Source organism: Eublepharis macularius, chromosome 3, assembly GCF_028583425.1.
Source record: "Eublepharis macularius isolate TG4126 chromosome 3, MPM_Emac_v1.0, whole genome shotgun sequence".
In the NCBI taxonomy this organism is placed as follows: Eukaryota; Metazoa; Chordata; class Lepidosauria; order Squamata; family Eublepharidae; genus Eublepharis; species Eublepharis macularius.
The window spans coordinates 180,752,327-180,778,466 of NC_072792.1; the positions used below are offsets into that span (position 1 = coordinate 180,752,327).

At 44.8% G+C, this 26,140-nt stretch overlaps 1 protein-coding gene across 1 annotated transcript in view; it reads left to right on the plus strand.

Annotated features, from left to right (window-relative positions):
* MAP6 (microtubule associated protein 6) overlaps positions 1-25,314 on the plus strand; it is a 57,434-nt gene extending 32,120 nt beyond the window's left edge. Inside the window, exons 2-4 of the mRNA XM_054974133.1 lie at positions 11,732-11,948; positions 14,617-14,813; positions 25,185-25,314. Coding sequence (XP_054830108.1) covers positions 11,732-11,948; positions 14,617-14,813; positions 25,185-25,314 — 544 coding nt within the window. The remainder of the gene's footprint in view (positions 1-11,731; positions 11,949-14,616; positions 14,814-25,184) is intronic.
* The last annotated feature ends 826 nt before the right edge of the window (positions 25,315-26,140 follow it).

The following is a 26,140-nucleotide window of genomic DNA, read 5'->3' on the forward strand; positions in this document are numbered from 1 at the left end:
ATCAGGGGTTTTTTGAAGAATACAAACAATGTTAGTTACAACCAGGGCTCATTTCGAGGGGCAACGCGCAGGAACACACTTCTGGTAGTTCCCCAAAGAGGTCACATGTCAGGTGGCACCACCCACCTGACTCTTGGCCATTTTGGGCCTGTTTCAGCCTGGATTGGGGCCAAATCTGGGCTGACGTCAGAGGCCCAATCTGGGCTGATGGGTGGTGGATGACTCTCCCACAGCAGCGGCCCAATCCTGACCATTTTGGGCCGCTTTTCGGCCATTTTCAGCCCCTTTTGCCATGTTGGCCCCAATTTTGGCCCTGAGTGGCCAGGATTGGGTCCAAAACAGCCAGGATAGGTGACGTCAGGGGGTGTGGCATATGCAAATCAGTTATGCCAATGACACACTTCCGGCGATGGCAAGGGGCATGTCATATGCTGATGAGCTATGCTAATGAGTTCCTCCAGCTCTTTTTCTGCTAAATGACCCCTGGTTACAACATTCAACCTCACAGGTAACTGAAGAAGTGAGCTGTGACTCACAAAAGCTCATACCCTACCACAAATTTTGTTAGTTTTGTAGGGGCTACCGGACTCTTGCTCTTTTCTACAACCTCGCAGGTCATATTTATGACTGAATATCTAGGACTCAAGCTCATTTTGCACTGTTTATTCCCTAGGCAAGTGGTCCTGAGAGTATATGCCTGAGATGGAGCATAGTACGTGGGCCTGTTTGTGTTCATAGGTAGGTGTTGTGATGATAGGGTTGCCAACCTCCAGGTAGTAGCTGGAGATCTCCCAGAATTGCAGCTGATCTCCAGGCAACAGAGACCAGTTGCCCTGGACAAAATGGCTGCTCTGAAGGGTGAACTCTATGGCATTATACCCCATTGACGCTCTTCCCTTCCCAGGCTCCACCCCCAAAATCTCCAGGAATTTCCAAACCTGGGCCTGGCAACCCTACATGATGATCCCAAAGCAGAGATAGGCAACCTTTTGGGCCCAAGGGCTGGTCTCAATCGGCACATCTTTTTCTGTGGATGTTGAATGAGAACAAAGCCTTCCAAGTCAGCCATCTGTTGCTGAGTCTGTTTTGTAGACTCCCTGGAGAATCCCAAGGGGCGGCCCTGGTGTTTGCCTGGCTGCTGGCAAGGGACTCAATTAGCTATTTAGGAACCGACTCGGACGAGCCTTTTCTATAAAATAATCACCAGTCAGTAGAAAATGGGTTTTAAACAATGAAGCTTTCCTCGGAGGGCTTCACTGAGACATTGTGTACACAGCTTGATCCAAACCAAGGCTTGTGGGTAGAGCAATAAACCAAAAGTTTGTGATCAGAACAAATGAAGGAAATGTGCCTATATTTAATTGTTTTGCTTAACACTCCATCTGCAAGATTCTGGTTTCCAGATCAAAACCACATACAACTGATGCTTGGCTGTATCAGCACTATTGGGGGTGCTTTGTCCCTGAAATCCCACCAAAGACTAATTCAGAGTTTTCTAGTGATCCCTTTGCTAGTATATGTAAACATCTCCTTTTAGTGTGTGTATCAGTTGGCTTCAAAGGAGTTTGCCCTGTTAGTTTGTAGCAGCCAAACAGCTAGATCATCCAATTCCAATGCAGTATGGGCCTTGGATAACCACAGCTCTCCCTGCCAAATGCATCTGACAAAGAGACCTGTGGTTCCCGAAAGCCCACGCCAGGTGCCACTGAGCTCCCCAGACCCCACCTCTGTAAAGGAAATCTGTTACCTGTGGTAATGTGATAACCATTCATAGTCCCTATTCAGTCCCAGCTTGACAGAGTCAAATTTGCATATGAATTCCAGTTCAGCAGCCTCCCGTTGGATTTTGTTTTTGAAAGGTTTCTGTTGAACTACAGCGACCTTTAAGTCTTTGGTGGAATGTCCTGGTAGATTGAAGTGTTCTCCCACTGGTTTCTGGACGTTTCCATTTCTAATGTCAGATTTGTGTCCATTTATTCTTTTGCGTAGAGGTTGGCTGGTTTGCCCAATGTACAGAGCAGAAGGACATTGTTGGCACATGAGGGCATATATCAGATTGGAGGATGAGCAGCTGTAAGAGCCAGAGACAGTGTAGTTGATGCCATTGGGTCCTGTAATTGTATTCCCTGGGTAGATATAGGGGCAGAGCTGGCATCTGGGTCTGTTGCAGGGCCTGGTACCTGTGCTGGTGACTCTGCCAGCCGATTCATGGTTGTGAGTGAGAAGTCGTTTAAGGTTGGGGGGCTGTCTGTAGGCAAGGAAAGGTCTTCCACCCAGGGCTTCTGAGAGAGAGGTATCTTTTTCCAGGATGGGTTGTAGCTCACTGATGATACGTTGGATGGGTTTGAACTGGGAGCTATAGGTGACAACCAGTGGTGTTCTGTTGTTAGTTCCTTTAGGTTTGTCCTGGAGCAGACTGTTTCTGGGTACTAGTCTGGCCCTGTTGATTTGTTTCCTCACTTCATTTGGTGGGTACTGTAGCCCCAAAAATGCTTGTTGTAAATCTCTTAAGTGTGAGTCTCGGTCGAGAGCGTTGGAGCAGATGCGGTTGTATCGTAAGGCTTGGCTGTAGACAATAGACCGAGTGGTATGTTTAGGGTGGAAGCTGGAGGCATGTAGATATGAGTATCGGTCTGTTGGTTTCCGGTATAAGGTGGTATTTATCCGTCCATTATGTAGTTGTACAGTGGTGTCCAGGAAGTGTACCTGTTGAATCTGTTGCCCAACAACAGATGGGCAAAATGTGAATGGCAGGTGCAGATAATGCTGGAGTATCTTCAGGAAGGATGGTGGCTGTGTAAAGCCCGCGCAGCAGGCAGCGTCGCACACAATGAGGATGGCTGAAAAACCAACCAACCCTGCTTTCATTTCACGACAATAATTCTGTATAGAGAACGACCTTCGGTTTTGTGATTTGTCCCACCAGTTGGATACTGTTAGTTAAATCGATTATATTTATATCTTGAATTTGTACCATTTTCTAGCACTTGGCACTTTATATATACATTAAAAAATTACCAAGATTTTGTGATTGTGAACTTCGGGAAGGCTGTTGTGGTTGGTTGTTCTTCTCATACCCAAAGTAGCTCTTTTTGTACTTTCCATTTCACTGCAGACAATCCAACAATAGTTTGCCGATCTTATTGCTTTGTGTAGCCTGGTTTACACATGACTGCTTGCACATGCTGAATACATAATTCATGTGTCTTTTGTCTTTGTGAGGCGCATGAAATGGAGTTTTCAAAGAAGGCACACACAACTGTGCAATGCTTTCTATGCCGCCTGCCCCTGAACATGAAGGCTCCATTTAAGCTGTCCTGGGCTAACCGAGCTTTCAATATACTCAAAAAGAGTCCAGTAGCACCTTTAAGACTAACCAATTTTATTGTAGCATAAGCTTTCGAGAATCAAGTTCTCTTCGTCAGATGCATGGTACAGAAACTTTGCCCATTGGACACTGGAGTTTCTGTACCATGCATCTGACGAAGAGAACTTGATTCTCGAAAGCTTATGCTACAATAAAATTGGTTAGTCTTAAAGGTGCTACTGGACTCTTTTTCATTTTGCTACTACAGACTAACACAGCTAACTCCTCTGGATCTTTCAATATACTCATCTGTCATAAATCTGTTGAATTTTTTTTAACACCATCTAAACTCAATTACATTACTGGATAAATCAGGCTGAGCAATTAATTTACTTTGAGAATTTTTACGGCACTTCTGACGAATGAAAGACCTCCAAAACATCCTATTCTTAACAGATTTGCTCAGATCTTGCAAACGGGAGGACGTGGTTTCTTTTATTGAGTCCAGCCGTCTCGTTTTAGGTCTTCCTCTTTTCCTGCTGCCTTCCACTTTTCCTAGCATTATAAACTTTTCCAGAGAGTCTTGTCTTTTGATGATAATAGCCTCGGTTTTGTCATTTTAGCTTCTAGGGAGAATTCAGGCTTGATTTGATCTAGAACCCACTTACTTGTCTTTTCGGCCATCCGGTATCCGCTAAACCTTCCTCCAGCACCACTTTTCAAATGAATCCATTTTCTTCCTGTCAGCTTTCTTCATTATCCAACTTCCACATCCATACGTAGTAACGGGGAATACCATAGTTTAGATTATCTTGATTTTGGTCTCCAAAGAGACATCCTTATCCTTAAGCATCTTTTTGAGTTCTTTCATGGCTACCCTTCCAAGTTTCAATCTCCTTCTGATTTCTTGGTTACACTTTCCCTTTTTCCTGATAATTGAGCAAAAGTATAGAAAATCTTAACAAATTCAGTTTCCTCAGTTTCATCCTTAAAAATTGTGTCGTTCTTCAGTAGTTATTACTTTTCTTGAAGTTTAGCTATACTCCCGCTTTGGCACTTTCTTCTTTAACCTTCATCAGTAGTCATTTCAAGTCTTCACTGTTTTCTGCCACTAATGTGGTGTCATCTACATATCTCAAATTGTTAATGTTCCTTCCACCAATTTTCACTTCACCTTCATCTAAATCTAATCTAGCTTTCCTCATGATATGTTCTGGATTGAACAGACAGGGAGATAATATAATCTTTGTCTCACACCTTTGCCAGTTGGAAACTATTTTGTTTCTCCATCTTCTGTCTTACAGTAGCCTCTGCCAGCAGTGTAGCATGGGTTGAGAGCGCCCCGGGCAAAACAAGTCTTTCTGCTACATTTTTTGTTCACGCACACACTTTGCATGTGTGCACTCCCAGCCCTCATGATGACATCACTTCCAGGAACTGATGTCATCACACAGGATGTGGCTGCCCTCCTCTGCTGCAGCCACCTGCGTCACCATAGCCAGCTTGGCTTGAGCCACCAGCTTGGCCGTGGCAGGAAGGCTAGCTCGGTGCCCAGCGAGCCAGCCGCCCTGTAGGCATGCAGGGAGCATGAGTGGCCTCCCCATGGGTGTGACACAGTCTTTTGCACCCCTGCAAATTTTGTGCCTGGGGCAACCGCCCCTTTCACCCCTCCCCATGCTACGCCACTGGCCTCTGCCCAGAGTGCAGGTAAGCATCAAAACAATCAGATGCTGTGACAACTCCATTTATTTTAACACTCTCCATAGCTTTTCATGATCCACACAGTCAAAATCTTTGCTGTAATCTATAAAGCACAAAAGGATTTTCTTCTGAAAATTTCTGGTCTGCTCTAGTTACCATAGTAAATTTGCAATATGATCTCTAGTGCCTCTTCTTATTCTGAATGCAGCTTGAACATCTGGCATTTCTTGAGAGTCGTTGCTGTAAAATTTTGAGCATCGCTTTGTTTGTGTGGCAAATTCTGAGCATCATTTTAATTACATTCATACAGATGTGAAATGTGTCATGCACGCACACCTAGGTTGTACATCTATATCTGATTTTAGTGTTAACACATGTGCAATCAGTTGCAACTTCAGCATCTGTTCCTTTGCACACAATCTGAATAGTGGATGCAGACCAAGATTCCATGTGCAAAATACCCTGCGCATGGATCTGGTCCTGGTATGCAGAAACTTGCTTCCCCATGAGAATTTCCCTTATGGGATCAAGGCACCAGTGCCTGCCCCATTAATGCAAATAATCTTCATTGACATGCAGATGAAATTTATAAATTAGCCACAGCTCCCTGTTTCTAATGTTATCTGCAGTGATTAACAAGCTGTTTGCTATAGGTCTGCAGTCTGTATTGAATATTAAACAACCAGCAAGGTTTTAATTAATGGGCATTTTTCTGCCCTGGGGAAGGACACAAGTTTAGGTGACCAACCAGCAGCAATCACTCACGTAGATTGCAAAATAGATTGAGCAGCCTTTACATAAGGCATGTTACCATCTGTGATCTGCAGCTCAGTTCTTATTGATATTCTCCCATTAAAGTTCAATTGCTTCTGTAAGAGGCCTTGCTGGCTGCACCCCAGTTCTAAATTCTGGGTTGGATCCAGACAAAATTGATCACAGCTCTCTGGAGCTCTCTCAGCCCCACCCACCTCACAGGGTGTTTTGTTGTGGGGATAATAATGACATACTTTGTAAACCCACTCTGAGTGGGTATATTACTGTCCTGAAGGGCAGTAATATAAATCGAATGTTGTTGTTGTTGTTATTATCCCCTGGGAGCAGCATTTTGTGTAGATCATTGAGCTGCAATGGGAGCAGGGAGGCTGGAAAGCAGTGGGAGAGGGGAGGCCATTGGAAAATTTTGTCTGGATCCAACCTCCTGTTATTTCAGAGGCCACGAACGTAAGCCCAGGCTGCCAACTTTTTTTCTTGACAGAGCTTCTGGTCCTTCATCAGCTGCACAACAATCACCAACTGAATTAGATAAACTTACCCGGTCATTGCCTGAAGAATTTGTCACACTGCTGTGAAAATCCTTGGAGCCCTACCAGAAAAAATTTGGCAAGCCTACTTTCCCTATCCCCTTTCTTTCTTTCTTTCTTTCTTTCTTTCTTTCTTTCTTTCTTTCTTTCTTTCTTTCTTTCTTTCTTTCGTTCGTTCGTTCGTTCGTTCGTTCGTTCGTTCGTTCGTTCGTTCGTTCGTTCGTTCGTTCGTTGCAAAAGCATCTGGAACAAATATAGTCCTAAGAATACAAATCTGGTATTACTATGTGTGAGCAGAGGTGTAAACAAACCGCGCAGCAGGATTTGAGTCCTGTGGCACCTTAGAGACCAACAAGATTTTCAGAGTTTAAACTTTCGAGACTCAGAGCTCCCTTTGGCTCCCTAGTATCTGAAGAAGGGAGCTCTGACTCTCAAAAGCTTACACCCTGAAAATCTTGTTGGTCTCTAAGGTGCCACTGGACTCAAATCCTGATGTTTTACTGCAGACTGACACAGCTAGCTACCTGAGATTTAGTACAGGAGTGCTTGAGCAAGATCCCTCTGCAACACCTGGCACTTTCTCTGTCCTACACTGCTCAGAAATTCTGCAAGCAGAAAAACAGCGTGAGATGTGCTATGGGGAGGATGAAACAAATGTAAAATAAGCCTTATGCTGGTTCCTTGCAATAAGTTAAATATACTTAGGGCCAAGCTGCAAGAGACGAATTACACGTGGAGGAGCACGTGAAGGGAGTCGCAATGTTAGCCGGGAAGCTGAGTTTTAAAAGAGATCAGAAGGTTTTGTCAATTCCCCCTCTCTACAGAGCCAGGAGGATCGCTGCTCAGAGGGTTTGCTAATTTCCTCTTTGCCTCCCGAAGGCTCTGTCAGTTTCACCTCCCCTTCTAAGAGGCGAAGAGGAATTTAACAAACCACCTGAGCAGCGACCTCTCTGGCTCTGTAGAGAGGGGGAAATTAACAAAGCCTTCCGATCTCTTTTTAAAACTTCCCAGCTAACATTGTGACTCCCTTCATGTCCTCCTCCTCATGTAATCTGTCTCTTGTAATGGGAAACCAGTACAAGTTTTGTTTCACACTTGCTCAAGGATTCTTGTGCATGTAGAAATCTTCTAGCGGATGCAAGCCAGATAATAAAAGTCAAATGAGTACCATTACTAATGATAGCATACAGACGACGAATTCTATCCTTCCTGCTAGACCTTTTGCAGTTGGCTTTCCCCCTGGTGGATGGACAAGAAAGGTGAAAAATTCTGCCCGTGCAGTGAGATATTTTATGGTCCAGAGGGACTTGGAAGCATTCATCCAGGACTAGCTCCGGTATTGATTAGCTGGAGGCTGATTGAATGTCAGCCGCCAGGACTTTGCAATCTTTCTCTGATCAATTACAAATGGCGTCTAATTTACCCTGGATACAAAATTCTGTGCTAACGCAAAATGAAGCTACTATTTGGCAGCCATTTCTGTGCTTCTTGGAGACTTGTCAGCAACAAATCTGGGTGGTGGTTTGGCAGGTTAGCTTCTCTGCAGCAACACAGTTTTTACTAGCAAAAAAGAATGCCCGTGAGGAAGACGCTTTGAGTCTTCATGCATATTCAGGTTAGTGCATATTCAGGTTAGTGCATCAAAACTTGACTATTGTGATGCATTATACATTGTTCTCCCATCTAAGTTAACTAGGAGGCTTTAATTGGTGCAAAATGGCACAACTAGTATCAGGAGTGAGCAGGAGCTTGAACATCACTCCCATCCTACAGTCATTCCATTGGTAATGGTTATTACATAGAAAGCCCTTCATGGCCTGGGTCCAGCATACCTATGGGACCACCTCCCTCCCTATGTCCCTCCATGGCAGCTTCGCTCATCTGAACAGTGTCTCTTGCAGGTGCCAGCATGTACATGGGTGAAATCAACAGCAGCCCGTACACGGGCTTTCTCCGTGGGGGCCCCTACCCTGTGGAACGGCCTGCCTGAGGAGGTCAGGAGAGCCCCCACACTCCTGGCTTTCCGCAAACGACGCAAAACTGAATTATTCAAAAAGGACTTTTTTCTCAGCTAAGAGGGTGGTATTGTCGGAAAGGGGTCCCAGATGTTTCACTAACGAGTTAGAAACCATAGTTTTCACCATTATGTTGCCTTACATATCATCTGTTGCTTTAAATATGTACTCCTATATCCTACCTGTGCTTTATGTTGTTCAATGTAAGTCCTAGAATTGATTATGTTCTGTTTCAGCAGTTCCTCAACCCCATACTGGATCCTTGCTAATACTATATCTTTGTAAACTTACATTCTTTTACCCCATGCATTGTTTATGGAAATGTCCTCGACACTGTATGGAAATGCCTGCTCTTGTCCTTGCCACTGATGGTACTAATCTCACACTATGTAATCCGCCTTGAGTCTCAGTGAGAAAGACAGAATATAAATAACATAAATACATGTTAAAAAATAAAATATGCAGGTTTGTGCATATCGTTGAGATTTTGTAGTGGAGTAAATAAACAATGCACAGCTGAAATAAGGAGCACAGACACTTGTGCATTTTAGCTTCCATAAAAAGAGTTTACTACGTATAAGGTAAAAAGGTTGCATGGATAGAAAACAATGAATGGCTAACTAAACTCCATTGTGCATCTCTTACGAGCTAAACTATGTACATGAGACAAATTACACAATGATGCTCAAGTGAAGGGAAACGGAATGTTAGCCAGGAAGCACAGTTTGAATTTCGCCTCTCTCTACAGAGCCAGCAAAGATCATTCCTCAGACGGTTTGTTAATTTCACCTCTCTACAGAGCTGGCAAAGATGGTTTGTTAATAATTGACAGGGCCTTCCAGGAGGCAAAGAGGAAATGAACAAATTCTCTGAGGAGCGATCTTTGCCGGCTCTGTAGAGAGAGGTGAAATTCAAACTACACTTCCTGGCTAACGTTGCACCTCCCTTCACTTGAGCATCCTCATGTAATTTGTCTCGTGTAGTTTAGCTTGTAAGAGATGCACAATGGAGTTTAGTTAGCCATTTGTTGTTTTCGATCCATGTAACTTTTTGACCTTATCTCTCTAGTCTAACTGCAACTGGACACTGTAATTGATCCCTGAATAAGTGAAGGAATTCTAACTGCCCCGCAATAAAATTGATCACCCAGCAGTCAATCTTAGGGTCACCTCATTGAGCACAAACTTCCCCCTTTCTCTAGTGGGAAGAATTACTCTACATCTAAATGGTCCTATGCAAACTAGCTATCACTAGCAACACATAAACATCAGCTTAACTCTTTCGTTACACTTGCTAAAAACCCAACACATATTGTCCTACCTGGATCCTTCGATAAGAAGAACAGGAACCCAAGTGTTGTGTGTGTGGCTTTATGGAGCAAAGCTGCACAAGAGAGTGTCAGTGTAGAATCAAAGCCTAGGGCAGCAGCTGTTTTGCATTTGGTGGTAAATGCACAATTTTGAGGGGGAACTTTTATTACCTCTGTTGCCGATTCCGAGGTCCCCCTTCTCTCCTTGTCTGAACGATAAATCAAGGCTTCAAACTTGGTGATCTTAGAAGTATAAAATGAGAATTTCTCAAATAAGCCTGATGCACACACTATTACAGCAGGGTGCATGCCAAAAAACAGTCAGCACCTACATTTACACCATCACACAGGCACAATGCAAGCAAACAACAATTGCTTACAGTACAGAGGATTATTACAAGAATATATAAACAATCACGTGAATGTCTCATGATGTTCAGAACATGATAGATTGACAGGTTGAGATTATGTTAGTTACTGCCTGTGGCATGCTGTCATCTGGAACAAGAAGCTGACAGGAGGGACATTCTTGGGTAGATGGGCATTGCCAGAAATGGGCAGAAACCCTGAGGTCAGCTTTAGAGGTAGTCTGGATTTCTGTGGGGTTTCTGAAAGTGTTGTGGAATGTCCGAGGCCTTACGGTGCCTCCGCAGGACCCTGCTATGCTATATGATGGCTGATGGCCGTTATGACGTTCTTGACCTACACAGCGGTGCTCTCAAAATGCACAAAATAGAATCCTCCTCCCCACATGTCCTGTAGCAAAGCGCAGTGCTTTCCAGGGCTCAGCAGAAATGGACGCTGTTGGGGGAAACTTTTAAAAACTCTGCTGCCAATTACGAGGGTCCCCTTCTCTCCTTGTCTGAATAATAAATCAAGGCTTCACACTTGGTGATTTTAGAAGCAGGAAAGGGTTTATTATGAGAAGTTCTCAGATAAGCCTGATGCACGCACTAATACAGCCAACAACCAAGCAGCGCCTACATTTATACCATCACTCAGGCATGATGCAAGCAACAATTGCTTACAACACACAGGATTATTACAGGAATAGATAAACCATCAAGTAAATGTCTCGTGGTGTTCGGGACATGATAGATTGACAGGTCGAGATAATGTTTCCCTTCAGATCACGTAACATAAACGATCAGAAAGACTCCGTGGTTGTCTCTACATTGCTGAGGAAAGACATCCCCAAGGCTGAGAACAGGGAAGGAAGGAAGCATACATAGCCTTCTAGACAGATTAGTGCCACACCCAGAGCGGTGAACGAGTTTGTGTTATTGTTATCCCCACAATACAGCTGGGGAGCTGGGGCTGAGAGGAGTGGCTTACCTGAGGCCACCTACTGAACTCATGGCAGAAGTGGGATTCAAACCAGTAGAGTGCTGATTCGCAGCCAAACCACTTAACCACTGTGCTACAATACAACAATACAATAGAGCACCCCCAAAATTCCCTAACAACAATATTAAGTAACAGGTGGGGCATTTCAGGTCAGAAATATGGTGTGGAAGGGAAAACTTAAGCAGCTGCTCCCCATGTCTTGATCGAAACTGAGCCACCATGTTCCTGGAATTGAGTTCTGAGCAGCGTGCATCTGGTTGAAAGATCTTGCGGCAGCCACGTTTTATGAGTTTTTATTGTGTGACTCGGCCCTAGGGTAGCAAGCCTTGAGAAAGAACTTTCTTTGCACAGATATGGAGGGGCCATAGCTCGGTAGGAGAGCCCTTGGTTCACATGCAGAAGGTTTCAGGGCCAGTCCAGAGCATTGTCTCCTTTAAAATAGTAAAGAGTCTTTACTATTTTGCTACTGCAGACTAACACGGCTAACTCCTCTGGATCTAGCTCCTGTTAAAGGATCTCAGCTAACGGACACTCTCTGCCTGAGATTCTGGAAAGCAGTTGTCAATCAGAACATGCAATATTGAACTCGAGGGACCAGTGATCTGGCTTAGTATTTAATAAGTGGCTTCATCAGTTCATAAACATGTAAGGCTGGGAAGCTGCTTAAGAAAAGCCAACAATTCCCGTTAAGTCATTTATTGAGCTTTCCCGCCAATCCTCGTTCACTTCTCACTCCTCCTCCTTCCACCAGAAACGAATTTCGACCATGGACCATGGATAGCAAGCCTGCGAAAGCCACCAGAGCCAAGAGTCTGTATAAACCCCCGGAAGAGAAAATGGTTCAGGAAACCAGCTACAGTACTCAATTCACTGCAGAAAGTGCTAAGCTCGGTCCACCGGATAACAAATTCCTCGAGCGCAGGAGGATACGCAGCCTTTATAGCGAGCCGTACAAGGAACCGCCCAAGGTAAGAAAGGATGGGGACCGCACAGGCAAACGACACTGCCAGTCACGCTGAAAATAAATGTGGAAAATCAGATCCATGCTCTTGTACAGCTATCATTGGTTTCAGTGGTGCTTGTGCAAAAATATTCTCAGCAAATTTCATACATTATACACTATCTTCCCATCACTGAACTTTAGGGCAGAGATCGAAATCACTGCGGATTAGGATTGTCCACCCTTAGCCAGCAAATGCCAAGATATTTTTGAGGTGGCACCTGGGGAGGGTGGAGTTTTCATAGAAACAGAGAGCTGGAAGGAACCCCAAGGGTCATCTAGTCCAATTCTCTGCACAATGCAGGAAATTCACAGCTATCTTCTCCCCCCTTTCACCTCCTGTAGTGGCCCCTGCTCTATGTCCAGAGGATCCTCAGCCAATCTGTCCTGGAGGAAAATTCCTTCCTGACCCCAAAGTGGTGATTGGCATTACCCCGGGCATATAAGAAAGAGCTATGAGAGCCAAGCACTGGCCCATCCCTTCATGCATTCCCTCTCTCAATCTCTGTACCTTCATATTATGTCAGAGAATCATCACAGCTGTCAGATGACCATCTAAGTTTGATCCTGGCCCACCATTCCTGACGATAATGATGTAAGAGTGACAGGGAGAATGTACATGTGGAGTTGGACCCAAAGGTTCCATTCCGCTATTGGTGCAACTTCCACTGATGCAGAGAGCCTTCCGCTGGCGGAACACACCTCCTCCATCAAAGGATGACTCCTTGAACAGATGGAAGTCTCTTTGCTTCAGCGGAAAACTCTACCATAAGTAAACCTTTGAACCCAGTCCCACAGGTTATATCTAGAGAAGGACAGTTGTTTGCAGGGCTTTTAACACCAGCATTCCTGTGAGTCCCCATTAGTAAGGATGGTGTTCTCTCAGCTCCAGTATCTCCAGAATGGATTAATTTCCTAGGAAACCAGAGGATTCACCACCCATGGTTCCTAGCTTCTCTGGAAGACAATTGCAGGTCAAAGTGCCTACCGCTCTCTTTGCCACTACATAAGATGTCCACCTGAACTTCCTCCCTGTTCCCAATAAATAATATGAAGTGTGGGTGGTTTTGTAACATGGAGACTGTTCTCTAGAGATGGGCACGAACTGGAAAAAAACCAAACTGTGCAGTTCGTGGTTTGTCGCATTTCACGACAAACCACGAACTTTGACAAACCTGCCCTGGTTCGTGAACTGGTTCGTTTGGATTGCGAAAACGTCACATCCGGGTCAGCAAATTGTCACTTCCAGGTCAGGAGAAGGCCACTTCCGGCTCAGCAGAAGGTCTGCAGGAAGTCCATCCCCTGTTGCCTAGGAAACTGATTAATCGGCACCAGGCTGTCTGCCGTGATGAACCAAAAAACAAACCAAACAAAGCAGCGTAAAGTATGTGGCAGTTCATCAGAAATGGGCTCTGATGAACCACCGGTTCACGAACCACGAACCGGCCTGGTTCATGCCAAACTTTGGTTCGTATTTCAGTTCATGCCCATTTCTACTGTTCTCCAAACTACAATTGCCCGGCAGGGGAGATTTACCGGCTTCAGAGGCCCTCATTGGTGACATCATGATGTTACCAGCAACATGCTGGCATCACTTCCTCTGCACCCGGAAGTGATATCAGTGCATCAGGACACTGCCCATGCTCCGTGTAGTTTCCTGCCTTTCCCCCCACCCCCACCATCCAGATGAGTAGCAGCAGAAATCACCAGCTGGTTGCAAGGGATCTCACATCACTACCAGGGGAACGGCAACCCTACTCCAAACACTGGCACGTGGCACTGATGTCATTGACTTGCGCCAGTGCCTGGAGGCTTGTAGAGGTTGATTCGTATCTATTTCAGACTAAGCTTTGGATGTTCAGGAGTCCAATCCAAAATGGACTGTGCAGGGCAGACACACCCCAATCCAGTTGCCCCAGCTGGCAATCCTACTCAATCGCAATCCTTCGAATGAGGAAACCTAAGAAGATTGTATATAGAGGTTTTTAAGAACAGCAGGAACAACTAGACTTCAGGAAGTGGGGGGAAATGGATACTGCCTTGATTTTTATCTTTTCCAGTGCCATACTCTCTATATTTCTCAGCCTCAGTGATGCAAATTGTCTCTGTATTTTATAGTCCCCTGTAATTTTTTGTGTGAATTAACGCACACACTCTATTGGTATTGGGGTCATTTTTACCCCACTTGCACATATAGGGTAAAATTGACAAAAAGTTACGTTGCCATGGTGTTCAGTATCTCCCCCCCCACACACACACACACACACTTTTTCCTGTTGTGTTCCTGCTGAAAGAAAATGTTTAATAAAGGTTGGGGGAGTTCTAGGTGGCATGTTCAATGCAGCCCCAAGCCATCCCATCCAACGTATTTTATTTTTTGACATACTTTAGAATTACAACATACTTTGGAATCCATTCAGCTCCCACATTGGATTCATAAGGAACATGTTAAGAACTGCCCCTCCTTTTGCACTGGTCATAACAGGATCTCAAGATTTATGCCTGATACTGCCCTCTAAATCGAAACCTGCCACCATGTTGCTAGTCCTCTCTAAACTCCCTTTTTTCCCACCTCTCCCTTGTGTGTCATACGTGTTTCTCTTTGTGGCGGTGGTTTGTCGCTTGCACCCGTCCAGGTGGAGAAGCCTAGCCCTCAGCCTCCAAAACCAAAAAAGACACCCACAAGCCATAAACCGCTGAAAAAAGCCAAAGATAAGCAGATGGCATCCAGCCGGGCTGCCAAGAAAAAGACCACGGAAGCCGCCAGCAGAACCAGCGCGGAGGACAAGGAGAAAAGCAAAGAGATGAACAATAAGTTGGCCGAGGCAAAAGAGTAAATTTCTCTGCACTTACTCGCTCTCCTTCCTTCTCTCTTTCTCTCCCTCTTTCTCTCCCTCCCTCTTTTCTCTCTCTCTTAAAAATAAATAAATAAAGGCCACAAAATTAATTAGAGGCTTCTAATCTGCTTGTGTACCAACTGTATTGGAAGCTTTTTATGTGTGATTTCCAAGGAAGATTAGGAGGTATCGTTTCAGGCCATGGAGAAGGGACTCAAAGATAGATAGATGGCATGGATCACCTTGCTTTTCAGTTTGCAGGCATCAGGGGTTTAGGAAAGCTAGAGAAAGAGGCTCAGTTCACACATAACATAAAACCAGGTGTTAATTAAATAAACAGTAGTTCATGCGATTGTCTGAACATCACTCTAGTTAGTGGAAGTTGGTTAACCAGAACTAGCTCTGGCTTCACATGATGCATAACTGCCGAAAATCCGGCTTGTTCTTTGGCATTGCCTTTTGCCCAGCCAGAGCAAAGCCGATGGAACCTGCGTTGTCAAGGCAAACCAGAATTCGAGTGATTTCTTGCCAGCCAAATCCTAGTTGTCTCGAACTGCCATTACAATACATCCCTGGTTTTGTGTAATGTCTGAACTGAGCCAGAGAGTTGAAAGCACATCGAGAGAGGGCTGGGGCTCTGTGATCTGCACGTTGTACTCTAGAAAACCGATTTTGCCCCGGTTTCAACAGCCTGTAAAGCCTGTCGGGCCCGAGGCAAGAGGACACAAAAGGGGCGCACCCAAAATAGGAAACGAAGTCCATTTCAAGCTTCTCATAGCTGACTCAAAAAATTCTTGCCCATCACCAGTCTTTTCCTTATGCCGTACCGTGCCAGAACAGGAGGGCTGCCAGCAGTACCTGAGGGCACTCTCTTTAAGAAGATGCCAGATTGGCTCCTTGGTAGCACGTACTTTTCAGGGTCAAGATCCTACAAAGGCATGTGTGCTTTTCCCCTTCTGCTCAATAATGTCTCATAGAACATAATGACATGATAACACTGTAGACTTCCAATAACAGCACCATGGGGGAGAGGTAATGAAATAGGGTCTGCAGTGGAAGGGGGAATTGGCCAAAAATTGCCCATTCTTCCCTGGTGTAAACCCTTTGTATCGGCATTATTAGGGAGGGGCTGTAGTAACTGAGCAGTAAAGCAATTTTGCAAGCTACATCTCCCGGGGTCAATCCACTCTTAAACGACCGAGAGCTAAACTACAAGAGATGAATTACACAAGGATGTGCATGTGAAGGGAGTTGCCATGTTAGCCGGGAAGCTGAGTTTTAAAAGAGATCCGAAGGCTTTGTCAATTTCCCCTCTCTACAGAGCCAGCAAAGATCACTCCTCAGAGGGTTTGTTAATTTCCTCTTTGCCTCCCGAAGGCTCTGTCAGTTTCACCTCCCCTTCTAGGAGGTGAAGAGGAAATAAACAAACCCTCTAAGGAGTGATCTTTGCTGGTCTGTAGAGAGAGGAAATCGACAAAGCCTTCCGATCTGTCTTTTACAACTCAGCTTCCTGGCTAACATTGCGACTCCCTTCACGTGAGCACCCTCGTGCAATTCGTTCTTGTAGTTTAGCTCTGAGAAGCAGATAATGTAAGACCCTACCTCACAAAAGTCCAAGAAGCCGATGAGACCCCAGAGCAGACGATCCTGGTTTCGATAGACTAGCGATGTGACTCGATATAAAGCAACTTCTTTTGTCTGTTGGAATTCTTTTCATTCCAAATCGGACATTGCCCGTTAATTTCACACACACACACACACACACACACACACACACAAAATTATAACTAGTGGGGGGATCTCAGGGCAATCAGTTTAGGGATCCTCCTGATATTCTGACAGCAGCTGAAAAGCGAGCCCTTAAATCTTAGGTCCTAGAAACTTGCAGAATGTACGTGCTTCTTTTGGAGATAGTCAAGAAAGGAGAGGAAATGATGTTTTTGCCAGAAGGCTGGGTTAGGAAAACATATCTCAAGACTTAGGGGGACATGTATGACAGGTGGGTAGCAAATCTTACTTAACCAGATTTTACCGAACGGAATGCAAAAATCGTAGTGTATCTTGTGTGTGATGTGTTCTGTATGGCGCCTTGACTATAAAGTATGTGTAATGACTTCTGTGGTGTATTGCCGAGCATAGCTGTGTTAGAACTGTAGAGCGTGCCGTTTAGCCAGGATTGTATGTATGTAGTGGGGAGGGGGAGGGGGGAAGGTGTTACACCTCCAGCGTGCTGGAGGAAATCAGGTATATTGTTCAGGAAGTGAAAGAGTGGAAATAATTGCAAATGTGCGGCGTTTTCTTTTTCAAAAGAATGCATGCCTCATGATGAGCTTCATAGGTTGATCCATAATATTCATTTGCTCTTCAGAATGCTGGGATGGGGGGGGCATGGCTGTTCCTCAGTTATACAAACCACAGTTCAGAAGAGGTTCATGCAAACATGTCAGGGTGTGATGTGCACCATGCAAAATACATTTATGTTAGCGACTCGAAGGCAGTGAGAGATTTAGGGCTGTGATCCAGGTGGCCCATGGAAAATGTGGGAGAGTTTTTCTCTCTTTGGCTAAGCAGCCACTGCCTGGGGAATCCCCCTAAAAAAAAATCCAGAATCAGATTTTTGGACACACAAATGCAGTCCCAGAAGGAATGCCCATTAGGAAGTCCAATTGCCACTGAGCGGAGTGCAGCAGTGGATTTACTTCCTCACAAACTAGCCTAGCATCAAACTGAGCTCCTGGGAGGGTGGGAGCGGTAAATGCATCCTTTAGAAGGTTGTTGTGGATTTTCCGGACTGTATCCGGGCTGTAGGACCGTTCGGAGCTACACCTCTGAAGATGCCAGTCACAGCTGCTGGCGAAACGTCAGGAACTACAATGCCAAGACCACGGCGATACAGCCCGGGAAATCCACAACAACCATCGTTCTCCGGCCGTGAAAGCCTTCGACAATATACCATCCTTTAGAAGGTTCGTGAACAACTAGAGGAGCTGGAATGGTGCTTGGCTGATGTAGGGTTGCCAGTTTCCAGGTGGAGACTAGAGATCTCCCGGAATTACAACTGATCTCCAGATTGGGATGCCAGTTCCAGGTTGGGAAATTCCTGGAGATTTGGGAGAGGGCAGAGTTTGTGGAGGGGGTGACCACAGCAGGGTCCAATGCCATAGAGTCCACCCTTCAAAGCAGACATTTTCTCCAGGGGAACTGATTTCTACGGCCTTGAGATCAGTTATAACTCCAGGAGATCGCCAGCCACCACCTGGAGGCTGGCAAGCCTACCTCCAGACTACAGAAATCCGTCCCCCTGGATAAAATGGCTGCTTTGGAGGGTGGACTCTACAGCGTTATAACTTCTAGAATTCTAGGCCCTCCCCATTAACCTGGTTGGCCATAAAAAGGTGATCTTTGGTAGGCTCTTTGGATGCTAAGCTGCCCCCTTCTGGTCCATGGGGGAACTCCACTCTAAAAGAAACTTTTTAAAATATGGGATGTAGGAAGCATCCACAGGCCATTTTTCTCATTTCCCGGATTAATAGTAACAGCCAAGGTTGCAAACCAGAACACACTTAATAGGAAGTAAGTCCCATTAAGCTCAGTGGCACTCTCGTGCTCAGGATTGCATACTAGGGTTGCCAACTCCAGGTTGAGAAATTCCTGGAGAGTTGGGGGGGTGGAGTCTGGAGACGGCGGGTTTCGAAAAGAAGAGGGACTTCAGTGGGGTATAATACCATAGATTCCACCTTCCAATGCAGCTGTTTTCTCTAGGGGAACTGATCTCTGTTGCTGGGAGATCAGTTGTGATTCCAGGTGATCTCCAGCCACCACCTGGAGGGTGGCAACCCTATGTCTCATTTCAGTCTGACCATAGAGTGCAAGGACTCTCTTGTTTTTGGGATCACTCTAATTACAGTTTTTCTTCAAGCAGATTCTATTGCGTCTTGGCAAAACCTGTAACACATTTCTCTGCATCTTTTGTACAAAAAAAAATTGCTTGCTTGCTTCCCCTCCCCTTTTTCCTTTGGACTGTTCCTATACTGTGTGTTTGGTCACATTTATTGTATCTCTTTTGTACGGTTATTTTTTTTTCCCATCTACAAGATGGTGCTAAAAGTCCTTCACATCGCTTGTTTATACCTTCACTTGGCTTTGCAAAAAAAGAAAGAAATAAATACCACAGTCACCCGCTTTGCTCATCTGCGGTGTTTTTGTTGGGAAGTACATGATCCTCCATGAAACAATCTGTATTCTGGCCTCGGAGAGGCAAATCTGAGATGTCTAATTAATATTTTGTGGCCTGAGTTCGAATGCATATCACACACACAAAAGCTGTCTCCCTAAATCGTGTTAGAGCACACTGTCTCTCCTGGCGCGGACCTCAATTTTGCTCTTAGTGTAATTTTACCCAATCAATATTAATGTATAGATAATCAATTGTACCGTGCTTGTGAACTTTGCTGGCTCGAAAAGGGCCTCCTCCTTCCTTTCTCTTCCTGGACTATGTTAAATAAATCTTAAAGATGAACATCCACCTCCTCAATCTTTATTTTTATTTTTATTATTATTATTATTATTATTATTATTATTATTATTATTATTATTATTATTAAGCTACAGAAGCATTTTTGCAGATAATGATGCAGGGCTGGGTCTCTTTCAATGGCTGTTAAATTAATTTAGAAATTTATTTTATTTATATTTATTTATATTTCAATTTATATACCGCCCATCCCAGGGGCTCTGGGATGGGCAGTATATAAATGTAGTACAGCATTTTTAAACAGCTGCAAACAAATCAAGGAAGGCACAAAACTAAACCAGACCCTTCTTTACTTGAGTCTGTTTTTTAAACCAAGAGAGCCAGTGTGGTATATTGGATAGAGTTTCAGATTCGGATCAGGTTCGAATCACCACTCTGCTGTGGAAGCTCATTGGGTGACCTCGGGCCAGTCACACCCGCTCAGCCTAACCTACCTCACAGGATTGTGGTGAAGATAAAATGGAGGAGAGAAGATCGATGTAAGCCGCTTTGGTTCCCTACTGAGAGAGAGACAGGGCCTAAATGATGTAAATAAAATTTAAAAATTAGGGCTGCAAGCTTCTATCGGTAAAAGAATGGCCTTTCTTTCTAGAGATAAATGGTACTAAAGTATAACATTCTTCCTTTCGAGTTTTTGACTGTGCATAAATTTGTCCAATGCAAAGACTACCCACTTAAAACATTTAATCAGTTGACAATCAGATATTGGTGGAGGAGGAGAATAGACCCTTGATGAAACATGCAGCAGGTAGGATACAGACAGATTGCGGAATACTATTTATTATCATTTAGAAAAGTGTGTCGCTTTATCAGACGCAGTTCACTTCTAAGCAGAGTTACTCCAGTCTAAGCCCATTGACTTCAATGGGCTTAGACTGGAGAAACTGCTTGAGATTTCACTGTTAGACCAACATTCAGTACTAGAAAACACTCTAATCTGCTTAAGCAATGTCATCATAGAATCATAGGGTTGGAAGGGACCTCTAGGGTCATCCAGTCCAACCCCCTGCAATGATAAATAAAATGATAAATATAACCCAACAAAATGGCAAAGGAGACATTTATGCAAGACATCTGGCCCCTGGATTCTGACAGCTGTAAGATGAACTCAGAGCCCTTGCTGGGAAAAGACCCAAAGGTTACTTTGAGGACTATCACAGCTAGGTGGGAGAGAGGGAGGTACATTCAGAGGCCTGTGTTTGCTTTGATGTGTCCAGATGCTACTGAGAACACCAATGTCTTCATTTCATTCCAGGGCCGGGTGTACCATTAAGCAGAAGGAGGTAGACACTTTTGAGAAGCCAATTTAAGGGGAGTTGGCTACTGCCTGTGGCATGCTGTCATCTGGACCAAGAAGCTGGCAGGAGGGACGTTCTTGGGCAGATGGGCATTGCCAGAAATGGGCAGAAACCCTGAGGTCAGCTTTAGAGGTAGTCTGGATTTCTGTGGGGTTTCTGAAAGTGTTGCGGAAGGTCCGAGGCCTTATGGTGCCTCCGCAGGGCCCTGCTGTGCTATATGATGGCTGATGGCCGCTACGACGTTCTCGACGTACACAGCGGTGCTCTCAAAATGCACAAAATAGAATCCTCCTCCCCACATGGCCCGTAGCAAAGCACAGTGCTTTCCAAGACTCAGCAGAAATGGACACTGTTGGGGGAAACTTTTAAAACCTCTGCTGCCAATTACGAGGGTCCCCTTCTCTCCTTGTCTGAATAATAAATCAAGGCTTCACGCTTGGTGATTTTAGAAGCAGGAAAGGGTTTATTATGAGAAGTTCTCAGATAAGCCTGATGCACGCACTAATACAGCCAACAACCAAGCAGCCCCTACATTTATACCATCACTCAGGCATGATGCAAGCAACAATTGCTTACAACACACAGGATTATTACAGGAATAGATAAACAATCAAGTAAATGTCTCATGATGTTCGGGACATGATAGATTGACAGGTCGAGATAATGTTTCCCTTCAGATCACGTAACAAACGATCAGAAAGACTCCGTGGTTATCTCTACATTGCTGTGGAAAGACATCCCCAAGGCTGAGAACAGGGAAGGAAGGAAGCATACGTAGCCTTCATTTGTTTTCAGAGTACAAACTGACTGTACACAGCAAGACCTTTGTGTTGTTATAACCAAAATACAGGATGGAACGAGGGGTGATAAGCAAACAGATGTGGATGTGGAGTGCCCTCAAGTCATAGCTGACTTATGGCGACCCCAGGTGGGGATTTCATGGCAAGAGACTAACAGAGGTGGTTTGCCCTTGCCTGCCTCTGCAACCCTGGTCTTTCTTGGAGGTCTCCCATCCAATTACTAACCAAGGCTGACCCTGCTTAGCTTCTGAGATCTGACAAGATTGGTCTCACCTGGGCTATCCAGGTCAGAGCAAGCAAATAGATACAAAGATTTTATTCACAAGTTCTTTAGTCAAGATAGAGCACAAAGAGCCACATATAGAAAACTATAAAAAACAATATAGAAAACAACAAAGAGCCACATATAGGGGGGAAAGGGGTGTATAAAATCTTAACCCTCCCTGTAAAGGCTGTCCACCATCCTGTTTTAAATATGTATTAATACACTGCTGTTTTAATGATATTTTAATGCAGATGGATTTTTATTTTAATATATTTTAATATGTTGTTATCCACCCTGAGCCTGCTCACGGGGAGGGCAGAATAGAAATTTGAAATAAATAAAAAAATAATAGAGCACCCCAAAGATTCCTTTCTTGCCATGACCTGGCAGAGGTGCTCAAAGATACACACTCTCTGACCATGGAGGTTCTATCAAGATATGACCTATGCCAGGGGTGGGCAATTGTTTTGGCTCGGGGGCCACTTTGTGGGAGCGGAGGTTAGCGGAGGGCCGCACCTTTTAAAATGATTGCATTCATTAGTTAACTTTGCATTTCAGAAAAGGTATAAATTGTATCATAAAAATCAATAAATATAAATTAAATAAAATAGTGGTAGTTTTATTCAATTTATTTATTGTGCTAATTTCATATCATCTATAGCTGCAAGCACATTTAATTTTAGAATCAGTTTAATGAGACAAATGTACCCTATCACACTTTTCTACTGTCTTGGCGGGCCACAAAAAACTCTGTAGTGGGCCGCATGTGGCCCGCGGGCCGCAATTTGCCCACCCCTGACCTATGCAAACCATCTTTCTCATAACACAAAGTAAATGCCCATCACCTTCTGCCGTCCACTTTATGCACCAATTGAAACTGATTCTTGCTTGCAAAAGTTGATGGCACAGTAAACGTGTGAGTTTTGCAGATGCCCCAAGACCCTTCCTGCCATCTTCTGCCGTGTTTTCTCAGGGGCACTTATGGACACAGTCTATTCTAGCCAAGAGGAAGAAGACTGCTGTGCTGGAACAGACATTTCGTTCTCGTTTAAAATTTACCCAGATTTCCAGTTTCATTTTGTACATGGCCCTTGTAGGATACTTGAAAGTAAAAGAGGCGGAAAACAGAGCTAAGCCTGTTGAAGGCCACTGATCTGAACGGGCAGTTGGCATCTTGTGGAATCGTAGCCACCGTATGCATCGGACAGTTTGATGCACATTTAAGAGCAATTTGGTAGATTCAATCATTTTACAGTTTGATTTCTTCTGAAACTACCAAGCCAATGGCATCCCTCATAGGCAATGCTGTGACAAGTTCATCAAATAAGGAAACTGATTTTAATTAGCATTTGAAAGAACCCCTTTAAAATGCTAATATCAGAGCTAAGCAAAGAAAATGAGGGGGAGCTGAAGGGTTAAACCCTTTCTCCCCTGTCTGCCTGGCTGTGAGACAAACAGAACTGCCGTACCCAAAATCTGCATCTTACAGCTAGCCCAAAACGTGAAAATTTAGTCTTGTCCGGCTGAGCCCTCAATCTGAATTTCTGAAGTTGGGAATCAGGAGAATTTCTCGCGCAGAATTTGTTTCTAGTAGAAAGGCATGTATAACTGGTCACCCAAAGGGGCAATCCAGCCTACATGGTGTAGTGGTTAGTGAGTTGAACCTGAGAGATCTGAGTTCAAATCCTCACTCTGCCAGAAAGCTCAAAAGACAATCTTGAGAAAGTCACTCTTTCAGCCTAACCTACCTTGTCGAGTTGTTGTTAGGATAAATTGTGGGAATGTAGGTTGCTTTGAACGCTTTAGAAGTTAATAATGATCATAATAACATTCAATTTATGTATAGCCCTTCAGGACAACTTAACACCCACTCAGAGTGGTTTACAAAGTGTGTTATTATTGTCCCCACAACAATCACCCTGTGAAGTGGGTGGGGCTGAGAGAGCTCCGAGAAGCTGGGACTGACCCAAGGTCACCGAGCTGGCTTCAAGCGGAGGAGTGGGGAATCAAACCTGGCTCTCCATATTAGAGTCCTGCCGCTCCTAACCACTACACCAAACGGGCTATCAGTGGGGAACAGGTGGTAACTGAATGAACTTAACCAACAATGTCCATTCAAAAACCTGAAGCAGGCCTGAAGAAGTCCCAGGAGCGAAAGTTGGACAGTTTTAGAGATGTGAAAAAGGACAGACACATTTACCACAGCTGTGATCACCTACAGCACACAGAGGCAACCCAACCGGGGTGCATCTGGGATGGGATCCTTTGAAGCAGAAAGAGTGTATTGTGCCCTGCCCACTCCACTTTCCTACGGTCAGCCGATCCGATTTGGGGACACTGTCGCACAAAACACTAAATTCAAATTAGCTCCGCCTGCCTTTCCCCCTGCGCTGTGGCATGTCAACATCCATCATTCGCTTTACAGGAATGAAACGGCTGAGCTGTCATCTTCCATCAAGTTTGCCTGTTCATGCTTGTATATTCACTTCTAAATGCAACATTAAAAGTGCCCAGCGTGCCAGGGAGACACCATTAGCATCGCCCTTCCTTAGTAACAAAAAAGGCTCGGAGTAGAGAGTGTGCGAACTACCAGAGAATGTTTGGCTGTTTACGGGGAGCGGTCTTTGAGATTATGTGGGGAGCTTGCTTTCTGGTTGGAGAAATAAAATCCATTTTCTGAGCGTTCCTTTCCACATAGATCAGCTGGGATCCAGGGCCCGTAGGGAATCTTCTTTTTGAACAAATTGTTCGGTGCATGGTTAGCCACCTTGAGTCTGAAGAAATAAGGCGGGATATGAATATTTTACATAAACAAAGAAATGTAGAAATCGAAAGCATTTCTATTTCAAAATGTGTGTTTGCAAATCCAAATCTGCAAATCTGATCATTTAATGAAATTTTCCCCCACTCACACACACACACACACACACACACACACCAATGCATTTTTAGGGTGCAACCCTACATCCTGTTATCCTACCGATTTCCATCACAAATGTCCAGGGAAGGACAGAGAAACAGTCCTAATTTATTCCTTTTGGTTAAGATTCATTATGTGGCTTTCTAATCAATTGGCAAACACATTTAATAGCCCATTTTGGATTATTGCAGGGGGGGGGGTCTTGAACCTTCTTTTGTGTGGTATATAGGGAATCCAAGGAGCAGTGAACACCGCTGAAAGAACAGTGCAATCCTAAAAAGAGTTTCTTCAGTCCAAACCCATTGATTTCGACTGGGGCAACTCTTCTTAGGATTGCCCTGTAACAGCATCAGTTTAGACCGGCCTTTGAGAGCAGCATCAAGCCCACAGGCGGCTGTATGCCTCCTGAATCAAGGACCTCACATCCCAACCCAACACCCTTGCCAAATTCCATAGCAAGCAAAGAAAAACCTAATTTTGCCGTTGTCCCCTGCCAAGGACTGGACTTCTGGATGCATCTGTGGAATGACAGTCTCTGTTTTGTTTACAGGACCCCTGATCAACCCCCCGGTGCTACATCCCAGGACCCAGTTACTGCAGGCCCGGAGCAGCCTAAGGAAGGTAACCCCCAGCCTTCCACTCCGGAGCAAGCTGCCGGGACAAGCATGTCGCCTGCATGAAACGTGTACAGTCTTATTTGAATACAATAATAAAAATCAGCAGATCAGACTGGTGCTGCGTCATTTGCTGCCGTAAATCGCTTCTGGAGTTCTGCTTTTTTTTTCTTTCCTTCTTTGAGGAGGGGAGGGCAGTGTGCTGACGGAGGGACCATGGCTCAGTGGAAGAGCATCTGCTTGGCATGCACAAGGTGCTAGGTTCAACCCCCAGCCTCTCCATTTAAAAGGGCCAGGTAGCAGGTGATGTGAAAGACCTCCGCCTGAGACCCTAGAGAGCTGCTTCCAATCTGAGTAGACAATACTGACCTTGCTGGACCTTCCTGGACCAAGGGGCTGATCCAGGAGACGGAAGCTTTATGTGTTCATGTACCCTCCTCTCCCAACCACACCTCCCAGGATTCACGGCAGAAGACGGTCCTTCTGTCTTCATCCCCCAGGCTTCTCTGAACACAGTTCCAAACATGGATAGCCATGCACATATCCAGTAGGGCATATGCAAGAGACAGGGACGGCATTTGGGTATATGCAGCAAGCTCTATTTTCAAAGCCTGGGGAACAGAGGGGAGAAGGACTCGGGGATCAGGCGCGTAGGTGATTATCGAGTGGGCTGCTGGTAGCCCCATCTTGCCCTTGGCCTCTTGCTGGTGGATGAAGAAGAAGAGGTACAGTATTGGGGGTGGGGGGTGCTGGCTCTGGTTCCAGTATGGGGGGGTGCTGGTTCCTGATATCCCCAAAAGAAAGACAAGTATTAAAGAAGAAACCTTGGTCAAAAGGAATAAACTGATATTAAGAATTTTTTAATGTTTTTTTTAAATTTCAAAGTGCAAAG